Genomic DNA, 11,784 nt, shown 5'->3' on the forward strand with positions numbered 1-11,784 from the left:
GCCCGAGCAGAGGAGGTATACTCCTCTTTGGAGATAGCACCCCCCTTCCACTGGGTGTACGCCGTCTTTTTGGTAAGCAGGCATTCCCGGACGCCCTCGGTGAGCCAGGGGGCCTTTCGGGCACTCTTATGCCCCTTGCTTTTTGTTGGGATGGACTCCCCTTGGGCCCTGAGTATCGTTTCCTTAAGGAATGACCACTCATCCTGGACACTGAGTTCCCCTGCCCTCAAGGATCCCAGCACCTCACCCACTAGTCTCCTCAACTTGTTGAAGTTGGCCCTCCTAAAGTCTAGGGCTACCGTCTTGCTGTAGGCCCTTGACACCCTGCGCTGGATGGTGAATTCCAGCAAGCAATGATCGCTATCGCCCAGGTGGTCAAGAACCTGGAGGCCCCTTACCAGGTCATCGCCTGTGGCCAGGACCAGGTCCAACAGGGCGTTTCCTCTGGTGGGACCGTGCACCTCCTGGATTAAGTGGAGGTCCTGTATCTCAGCCAGGAACCTTCTGGAACGGTCCGTCCTGGCTGACTGTTCCTCCCAGCAGATGTCCGGGTAATTAAAATCAACCATGACAACTACATCCCTTACCTTAAGTGCCTCATGGCAACATTCATTTTCTCGATGAATATATAAAAACAGTTACCAGAAACTAAGGGATATTTGGCTTCCTAGGTGAAGTCTGGCACACATACTTAGATCTCCAAATACCACTTAGGAGGCTTAAGTCTCCTGTTCTGGAGCATTTGCTGTGAGATTTTTGCTGCAGGACTCTGATTTATTTCTTTTTATTAGTATAGCTACTCAGAGGCAAAAAAGGAAGCTCAGAAACAACCACTAAAGTAGTGGTAATCAATTAATCTAAAATGAATGAATAAAAAATAATTCTTTTATCATGAAAAAGGTCACATCAATCCTGGAAGTCCTACTACTAACATATAAAAAGAAAGAAAGAAAAAATTTAGAAAGAAAAAGAAACTCAATTATAATCTTTAATACCAAAATGCAATTATGTACCTGCCAGAAGGGTTTAAAACCTGAAGGGTCCAACTTAAAGAAAGCATACAAAAATGGCCTCAGAGCAAGGGATGTGTTTATCAGGGTTCTCTAAGAAAAAAAATCCATTAAAAACATCTGTAGATAGCTTTTTAAATAAAAAAACAAGAAACCAATTTTAAGAGTAATTATGGCAATAAAAGCAAAACTTGGTTTCTATCTAGTGGAGTATCTTAATAATATTATGTTATGGACCAAAAGGTGGAATCCCTTTGTCCAATACGGAGTTAATGTGCAGAGTCAGTTCACAAGTACAAAAAAAGTCCTATTGTCCAGCCTCCCCAACATTCTGTCAACATGGCAGGAGAAGTGAAATTACAGCTTCAATGAGGGCAGGTGGAAAGGGGGGGAGAATGTACAGAAGATACACTATATGATCCTTGGCTCAAGAAAGCTGATGTTTGGAGGAAAAAAGGCAAGATATTCAATACAAAATGCCATTTTTCTGAGTCAAACATTCAGCAACACATTTCTAAGTAATGCAAATCATCATTTGTATTACAGAGAGTAACACTAAAACAGTCTACTGTCCTGTTCTGCCTCTAATGCCTGACTACTACTACTTCTCAGGTCCTTTCTGAGATTGTGGATGACAAGTATTTAGCAGAATTTGCAGATTTGTTGGAATCTGACAGGGTCACGACATGAGTACTTCTGCTATGCTAGCACTGCTCTGCTTCAGCCAGGATTTAAACTTGTCTTACCTAGCTGAGGAAGTAATTTTTAATCTTGAAAATTAATCCAGTTCAGGGGTAGATTAGTGATGGCACAAAAACCTACCCAAAAGTGCAGATGTTGAAGACAGAGACATTGCAACATTACCACCAGGGAATCATGCTCTCAGACAAATACTTTTATGCATATACTTTTATCTCAGCTGCCTACATTCACCATGGCCATCTGCTAAGATGGCACTGTGCCTACTCAAAAGATGGACAGACCTTTGCCCCGGGGCACTAGTGCTAAACAGCAATGGGTATTACAGAGTGCTACAACTGACAGTTCTGGAAGGATGTCCCTCTTCTGCGTTATTACTGACAATATAATGGTGCACGAATCACATCTGTTTACTCCGTGTGCCAAAAAAAAAAGGATTCTTAAGCTGCAGAGAAAACGAAGAGTTCAGTGGTACTTCTGCATGCCAACTAGAGCAGCTGTACTACAGTGGGACTCGAGAAAGCTCTGCAATACCCCAGGGGTTCTCAAAACGAATGCCTTACAAAAATATTGCCTGCAAGAAGTCTGGGTAAGGGAACTGTGTGTCTTTGAGTGGCTTCTGGATGTCCACTTCAAAGGACTTTAATACTGAATCAAATTCCTGAAACCATGTTAGACTGACCCTGTGAAACATCGGACCCCAATGGAGTCTATGTTCTCAGGGACCTGTGCCAGGCAGCTTTTGGATCCTGAGCTAGGATTCAGCTTTACACAGTAGCAGTGCTGCAGCAACTTCACTGAAGCTGCAGCCAAAACCACTGAAGTTATAATATTGTTTTTACTGCATTGTCAGCCCTAAGATACTACAATGCTGAAACCGCAGCTGACAGCCCTACCATCACAGCTAAAATGGTTTTCTTAACTTACACGGAAACAAGCTGAAGTACTTATTTCTGTTCTTCTATTTATGGAGGAGATTAAAAGTTCTTCATTTGAATTAACAAGTTTATTAAATAACAGACAGATCTAAAAAGACAAATAACTTGACATAAAGTACACTATTTAATCCCAGAGAATGATGCCACATAATACAGCTTCTATGCACACACAGGCTGCCAGATGTGTGTGGATATGCAGTATGTGGTGCCGCAAAGAGTCCCAGGGTCAAAATAACCCATGCTGAAAAAAGGTGGGGCAGCAGCCATGGCAGCAGTGTGGACTTCCCAAAATGGAGCCTGGCTGGCTGGAGCCACACACTAGCTGCCAGACAGGCTTCCTGCCTTGGCTGCAGCCTCAGGAGGCCCCCAGGTAAGGCTGTTGGGACCTGCACAGTTGCTGGCCCCAGCCTCCCCTATCCCACCCAGGGTAACCTGCCATGTACCAGATTGTACATGGCACGGACGTTTCCCAGGGACAAGCAGCAGCAGTACAAGGTGTGGCGCTGCTACTTGTCCTCAGGGAAGCAAATGTCTGCACTCATCTGGATGCACCAATAGAGAGGCAAGCACAGGCATTCAAAAATAAAAAGCAAGAGCCATAGTTTGCCTAGTCTACATCCTGGGTTCCTCTAAGATAAGAAGACTGCAGGATATTGGATGTGCTGTAAAACAGGACTGAATCTGACTCCAAATAGCCCCAAAGTTACGCATCTTGATTATTTTGTAAGCATTTTTATTTAATGAGTGCATACCAAGTCCATTCTAATACTCAAAGGGGATTTCACTTTTTTAATGTCAAGTTTCGTTTTGCCAGTGAAGCACCATGTAATGACAGTGGGAGCCAACTTTTTTGGCAAGTGCGCCACAAGCGTCACTCCGATTTCCTTCTTCTGTCTGTTCTGCTGCTCTGCTTTCTGCTCCCTGCCCTATCTGCAGCTGTACTCCCTGCCCTCACTCTGATCTGCCATGTACCACACACAGGGGCTGCTTAATAGGGCTGTGTGAAACTTCGGTCTGATTCGACTTGGCAGAAATTCGTCCCAATTCGATGATCAAATCTCTGAATCCGAATTGAATCAGAGAACCCTTTAATCTCTCCAAATCAAATCGGAACCCTCTGAATTGATTCAGAGAGACTCGGACATAGACACAGCTTTAAATTTTTTTTCTATATACTTCTAGGCAGCAGGGGCTTGTGAGTGCTGCGATGCTGGGGTGCATGGAATGTCCCACAGAAGCATGGGGGGCTCCCCAACAGGCTCGGCAGCAGACCTGGAAGTGGACCAGAAGCACTTCCAGTCCATTTCTGGGTCCACTGGGGAGCACGCAGGGGGCACCCCCATGTCCCCTGGCTCAGTGACTGGTGCCTCCTGGGTCTGGGGGTGGACACCTGGGGTCCCCCTGTGGCCAATCACTGAGCCAGGGAGGTGCACGGGGCCCCCGCATGCTCCCCGGAAGACTTGGAAGTGGACTGGAAGTACTTCTGGTCCACTTTTGGGTTCACCACCGAACACATGGAGGGCCCCTCCGCACTCCTGTGGGATGCTCCATGAGCCCCAGCATTGTAGCGTTCATGAGCCGTGCCCGTTACCTCAAGGTATGTAGAAAAAATTTTTAAAGCTGTGTCTGTGTCTGAATCGCTGATTCTTTGAATCAGCATCGAATCTTCAGTTTCGGATTCAGCCTAATCAAATCGGGGACTGTGATCCAAATCAACTAATCGAATCACTGTCCCTGATTTGGGCGGAATTTGAATCAAATAGGACCCACTTTGCACACCCCTACTGCTTAAGCCACTTGTGGCATGTGTGTTGCAGGCTGGCCACCCCTAACATAAGACCATGGTTTACATTATCAAGATGTCCCTGGTCATCTAAGGGTATATCTACATAGTGCAGACGGCATAGCTTTCACTCTGGTTCAAACTTCCACCTCAGATGAAAGGACCCAAGAAAAATCCATGCAAATATAAAATGCAGGACTCTTATGGACAATAAAACCTTATCAATAACTGTGTTTTCACAGCAATATGGTCAGTGTTACCAACATCTCATACACAGGAGGATCAAATTTGCCTATAACTGTATAAAGTAAATGCATCTAAAATGCATGTTGCGCCTTTTCCATTGCTCATTTGGTCTTCACTTGCTAACTACCACCATCAGATATTTTTGTCTTAATTTAGGCTCTTACTGTCAATATGCCTAAGTATACTCATATGTTTACATTTACAAAGAGTCAGTGGTTTCAATGGCACTACTTACACGTTTGCATGATCAAGATATAAGTACATACACACCACCCCTGGATCATATTTTTGATTCTCTTACCTGATTATCTGTGTGGTTTACAGTAAAATATCCAACACAAACAATGACTTCATGGAGCAATCCTTCACAAGTGTGCTGGGAACAGTATGACAGCAAAGAGCTGATAATATGGCGGAATGCAAGGGAAAGTCCCTCGGCACCTACAACAGACTGACAGAAAACACCCAATCATAATCTAGCCATATATTATAGGGACTAAATGAAGTAAGGACAGTTTAAAATAACCAGTTACCCACTTTTCAGGATTATCACCAAATATGGATCTTACAAAATATCTGAGCAACATTTTAGTTACAGTGTTGACTGTCACAATAGTTTCTGATAAACAGCAACAACAACAAAAAAACCCCTATTCATTCAATCAATTAGCAGCACAGCTCTAATTATAATTTTAAATGCCACTGTAAATCAGAATGAACTTTAATTTTGAAAAGGACTAAGAAAAATTGGGACTCTTAGTTGGCATGCTATTTAGCATTTAAGTGGCCAATTTCATTAGATATGTAGCACATGTTCCGGGAAAACTTAATATTAATAATATTTCTCAGTAATAAGCAAAGGAAAACAAATCATCCCTAATTTTTTGCAAAAGAGCAAAATACATTTATCGCTAATAACTTGTGTGTCCTGAATGGAAAAGAAAGATAAATAAAATCGAATAATTTCAAATAAACATTTTCAAAAGTTAGAAACAGTCTAAAGAAGAGAACCCTCAGCTGCCTGTCTTTTTGGGGATTCTTTCTGAAACCAGGCAAATTGTAATGTGGAGATTCAGGAGAATTAGATTTTATCTGTGCAGCCTACAGCCTCTATTTAATAAACATGTCAAGCAGATAGAGCGACATAAGGTCAAAGGGGAAAACTGAGGCATAAGGCATGAGCATTTCAGCCTTTTAATGCAGCAGCATTGCAGGCCTCTGGGAAAATATCTTTCATGTGAAAGTTTTTTTGATTTCATATCTCCTAGTCTGTGTGAAGTATAGATGTATAAATGTAAATGTGTTAGAGTTGGGTTTTAGCATATACAACATTCAGCCCAGAAAACTGGAATTCTTAATGATTACAAAAGAATCAATAACGGATACCTTCCATTCCCAAACGTAATACCTTCTGATAAGGTATCCTACTTTCAAGCTTCAACACATAATATAGTAGCCATTTGCTACTTTACATCATGCAGTGATATATTTTTGTGCCTAGCCCTTATTTAATTAGTCATGTCCACGCATGCTGTGACCTAGTCCTCTGTGTTTAACTTTCTCTGATAACAACAGGCCAAAGGGCACATGAGTTTGTGTATAAAACTTAAACTAATTTTTCAAGGAAACTATGCATCCTCTTTAGCCAGAATTAATAGCAGTTTAGTATCCTGTGTTGTTTCTCACTATCATCTTTCAATTGTTTAGACTCTCAAATTAAATAAAAGATCTACTCATGAGCCAAAGGATTATCTGTACTGATACTAATTTGCATTGTACTGGAAGTAGACATACTTATTTAATCAGAAAACTGTTGTATGATCTTACCATTACCATGATGAAACTATTCTGGAAAGCTAATCATCAGGCAATATATAAACTCTATTTTGTTTGCTGCCTGATACTTTCCTATGGTTCACAAGAATTAGCAAGGACAATGATCTGCTTCAGGTGTTTGTTGCCCTTTAACATTAAAGAAACAGCTCAAAATGAAAGAAACAATATTAATCAAATCAATACTAATATGAATCAAAAACAATACTATGGCTGCTTGTACACACTACGGGGGTTTAATTAGGTTTAGTTCTCCCTAAATTGAAATGGTGGGGTTTTAAAAACACTGGTTCAATTTAGGAAGAATAAAACCAAGCTAAACCCCTGTGGCGTGTACACAAGGGTGGGGGCCCAATTCTTACCTGCCTCTTCAGTGGTGGTGGGTGGGGATTTGAAGGGGCAAGCTGCCAGTGGGCTGAGCAGTCCCTGAGCTGCACAGGGCCCCCCACTGGCGGCACCCAGCCGCTGGCACCTGGCCCAGGAGCGCCACAGCTGCGGAGGGAAGCAATGGCCCTCACCTCAGCTGCAGAGGGAAGCACTGGGCCCCCACACAGCTCAGGCAGGCAAGGTAGGCTCCGGGGAGAAGAAAAAAAAAAGATCAGACTTGCTGCTTTTATTTTCTTCTTCAGTACAGCCTGCCTGCATGGGCTGCCGCTGGGTCCCACAGCCCCTAAGCTGCGCAGGACCCAACAAGCCATGAGCATGCTGGCTTCCAACATCCCGTCGTTCACTGTTGCACTTTGTTAGGTAGCAAACTAAAACACCTTGGAGGTATTTTTTCTTGCTACGTACCAAAGTCATTTAAAGGGGAACACACTGCCAAACGTGCAAACAGCAACACAATTAAAGTGGTATAAAAGGGCATTTAATCCGCTTTAAAAGCCAATTTTGTGGTGTGTACAAAGGCCCAAGGTCCCTAATTCAGCAAACCAGTTAAGCAAATGGTTTATTTTACTGAGACCTGTTAATGAACCAAATGATTCCGATTCACATGGTCACTCATCATCGGTTACACTTAATGGAATCATTTCTGCCATATACATCTTAACACAGCACAAACCAACACAGGAAACAAAAAGGAGGACCAATGATGACCAATACCAAGGATACTTTCTGCTGCAAGGATATTGTGATACTTGGCAGCTGGACAGATACACACAGCAGAAGAAGATCCTTCTGTTTTATTTTGTCATAAGAATAAACATACTGTGCAATGGAAACAGGGATTTAAAAAATATAATGCTCTCAAGTGAAATCAAGGGGCAGAACTTTGGTTGGTGCAATCTGTCAAAGCTCCACTGACTGCTACACAAGCTCTGATACTTATATCAGCTGAAGGTCTGTCCATTTTTGCATAACTGTATCAACACTAACAAATAATCATCCAGCTCTGACAGCAACAATTTCAAAACATGCCAGGGAAGGGTCCTATTTCAAAGGCACTCCTTTTGAAATATGGAAAGGGAAGTTGCTTAGCTGTGCAGAGATGCCTGGTTTATATACGAAATAACTTTTAATTTGCCTCCCCTCCTCACCTCTCTGTTACTCAATAAAATTTAAAAAAAAGCCTTGATTCTGTGTACTGGAGCCATGTGGATGAAAGCTCTGCCTACATAAAACCAGTTACCAGACTAGGGCTACTCTGTCAACAATAGGTAGGAGAGTCTTCTCATACATTCTTCCCTCATGTAAAGTGCTTGCTGATTTTAGCACGGTGCATAAATTAGTCCAGGATGTACAATGTGATTTGTGGAAAAATTGTCCATTATATGTTGGCTGGCATCAAAAACTTCTTTTAACAAACTGAATGAGACCAGCACTACCACAAAAGTTTGATAAAGCATGTTATTTTGATTTCTTTGCCTTGTAGTAACAGACATTCATCTGTGCATGGAATATTTTAAAATTGTTTCCTAATCTGGCAAAGAGATTAGTTTACATTATGGATTACCTTCTAGAAGAAGTATTATTTTCTTTTAAAAGGAAATAATTTTTATAATAAATCTCAAATAGTTTTGAGAATTGTTGTGGCTTGCATAAATAAAAATTGGGCAATATTTACTGTATTTTAGAAAGTTAAATTTCAAAAGAGGTGATATCCCCAGCTAAAAACATGCATGTGTAGATTCTTTTTGGTTCAGTTGCACAATCTTATATTCAGGTTTTATAATGCAACTGTCATTTTAGGGCATGTAAGCAACCCCCAAGTCCAATTATCTTATAAGTAAAACTTGTAAGTAAAAGAAGAGAAATTGTTATGTGTGGACCTTGATACAGAAAGCTTCAAAGCACTTTTAACATTGTAGACTTAAAACATAAAACATTAACAAGTGTCAAAATTAATATCTCTGAACAGAAAAAGTTATGTAGCATATTTAAATTTGTATATTCTGCATGTGCCTCTCACATAAAAGTTAACAGCATTTATTTCAAACAGTGACATAATGAAAGTAATATTAATAAACAGCAATTCTATGTATGAACAAATCTGACCAACACAGCTTTTACTTTATTTGTAGCTATTCTGTAAGTTAATTGTAAATATCTGACCTTGAAGGGAATGTGTAGTCAAAGCTGAAAGAAAAGAAAATGTATGCAACAATAAACATTCTAAGATTAACCGTGAGTTAAAATAAAACAAAGTCTGTACCTGAAAGGCTGGCAGATCAAGAACTGCAAAGCTATTGAAGAAGCGTAAACTCTGAATAGCAACCTGGATTGTGTTCTCTGCATAACTCTCTTTAGGACTTGCTGTATTCGAGTCTGAAATTGTTCCATGGAAAAGAATACAGTATAGCATATGCAAGACTCCAACCAGATCTGTAGCCTGAAGAACTGCAGTTAGTCCTGTGGGATCCTGACGTGTATTGTCAAATATGTTCCAAGACCTGCCAAAGAAACATTAAACTATGTAAAGAGAAAACTACCATGGGAGCTGCCATTTCTAAATTGATAAATGTAAGAATACAAGTAAATGATCAAATAGGAAAACCTGGATGTCTCTAATGTGTTAGGAAACTACACAGTATTTTCACTAATCTAGACGTCCTCTCTGTCTATCTTTAAATATCTCTCTCCATAAATACTAGTCTCTCTGACTGCACTCATGCTGCTAGTATGAAACTCAGCAGAAATTCTATGGCTTTAAAGCTTGCCTGTGGAACACTCAAGAGTGGCTCCCTGCATGCTTTTCAGACAGGTATTTTAGGTTAGTGGCTCTGTACCAGTCGGGGCTTTCTTTTATGGTGGCTGGCAGAGGAGGAGCTCCCTGGGGATTATAATCATTTTCAGTGCCAAAGAGAATGTGCCAGGACAAATTGATACTTAATTAGCAATAAGTTACTTTGGCCAAATGATAGTTAGCCAGGAGTTCTGAAGAACTAAGTGCCTGAGCTGTTAACAAAAATATACATTTCTTTATTCCAATCACCTAAGATAATAGAGAATTGCAGGGTGGCAAAACCTAAACAAACACAAAATGATGAAGACAAATGACCATTGCATGTATAATGGAAAATTATACTGTCATATACAATAAACTTTTTATGTTTACAGTTTTCCATCAGGGAAAACTGATGAGTTGCCTGTGATACCAGAGATTGGATTTGATGACTCAGGTAGTCCCTTCTAGTCCTGTGTTTAATATAATTTATCTGAAATATCAAAAGGTCTTTGACATGGACCCTCACAAGAACCTACTGAAGAAATTAAGTAGGTAGTTTGGAGGTAAAGTTCTATTATAGGATAGACACAGGAAACAAATAGAACTACGTGGCTATTTTTCAACATGGCAAGAAGTTATCAGATGGCTTTTGCAATGATGGTCTTACCTATCTGTAAGGTGGAAAAAGTGTCGATAAAACCCAGATAAAATTACTTAGTACAGTAACATTTTTCAAGATTGGAAAATTTTAGAGGAAACCTAACACAGATATGTGAATGGGCAACAGGTTTGTATATACCAGGGGTTTTCAACCTTTTTGGGTCAGTGTGCCCCCAGTGGCTGGATGCGGAGTGGGGAGGTAGTGGCATATGGCTGAATGCAGAGCAACCTTCCCCTGGTCCCTGTGTCCAGCCAGGCAGGCAGTGCCTGCACAGGATGATGCATGATGGCACTCTGTCCCAGCCTGCCCATGCGTACCCCTAGGGCCTTCTCAAGTACCCCCATGGGTACGTGTACCCCAGCTGACAATCCCTGGTATATACAACTAGATGTTGGCCAATATAAGGTAACAAATTCATGTGCACAACTCATACATGGATTTAGATTGGCTTTAGAGCTAATCAGTCAAGGAAAGCACCAGAACCTTGTTGCTGGGGGAAGGTGCAGGGGGCCCTCAATGAAAACTCTGGCTTAGTATGCAATGCAGGCACAACAACAAAAAATATTAGGATGCAATAGGTAGTAAAACTGAAAACAGTGTGGTCACTATGCAAATCAACAATAGGTCTTTACCTTATACACTGCAGTCACTTCTGGTCACCCATTAAAAAAAGGAAAAATTAGAAATAGAAGTGATGCAGGGATAGTAACTATAGAAAATGAGTCAGTTATTATTCTACTAAGGAGAAATAAATCACACGGAATTCTTCATCACCTTATCTGGTAAAGGTACAACTTGCCATTATTACTGGAAAACATACAATGTGATTTGGGTTTTAGAAATAATGTTTGTTATGGAAATTTGTTGTGGCAACTTAAAAGGATACTAGCATGGTGACTAGGATCAATAGTTAACCTATCTGCTAATATAATCTCAGTTATTATTTTACATCTGCCCTTCCATAATTAAATAATAACATTAAAAGGTATTAAAGCAAACAAGCATTCAACACTTGAGAATTCAAATGTAAAGGGTCCTGTGTCCTTGCAATACTTCCCTGATCACATTCATTTACAACACTCTTTTGGACTAGATAAGGTGCACAGTTAATGAATACGGTATAAATATTAGGCCTGTGTGAAGTGGCTAGTATTTGCTTCGGATTTGGCCTTTTTGGGGGACAGGGATTCAATTCAGTAATTCAAATCATTGTCCTGAATCAATCTGGCCGAATCTGATTTGGAGATTTGCCTCCTGCCAAATCTCCAAATCAGGCAGGTCCATCCCTCACCCGCTCTCTCAGCACAGCAATGGCTGCCCTCCCCACCCTAGCTCCCAGCACCTGGGGAAAAAAAGCCCCAGCTCACTGGGTGCTGTGGGCATGGGGGTGATCCCCGCTGCCCCCCACTGCCCCAGCATGGGGGGCTCTCCATGAGCCCCCTGAAACCCCC

The 11,784-nt window shown here is 41.2% G+C and overlaps 1 protein-coding gene across 4 annotated transcripts in view; it reads right to left on the bottom strand.

Moving 5' to 3' along the window:
- SCAPER (S-phase cyclin A associated protein in the ER) overlaps positions 1–11,784 on the bottom strand; it is a 454,172-nt gene that overhangs the window by 48,146 nt on the left and 394,242 nt on the right. For all 4 annotated transcript variants that reach the window (XM_019504422.1, XM_019504423.1, XM_019504424.1 and 1 more), the window contains 2 exons: positions 9,160–9,397; positions 4,978–5,127 (listed from right to left, as the gene is read on the bottom strand). In XM_019504422.1, coding sequence (XP_019359967.1) covers positions 4,978–5,127; positions 9,160–9,397 — 388 coding nt within the window. The remainder of the gene's footprint in view (positions 1–4,977; positions 5,128–9,159; positions 9,398–11,784) is intronic.

The sequence above is a fragment of the Gavialis gangeticus genome, unplaced genomic scaffold (assembly GCF_001723915.1).
Source record: "Gavialis gangeticus isolate Ggan-Ray unplaced genomic scaffold, GavGan_comp1, whole genome shotgun sequence".
Lineage (NCBI taxonomy): Eukaryota > Metazoa > Chordata > Crocodylia > Gavialidae > Gavialis > Gavialis gangeticus.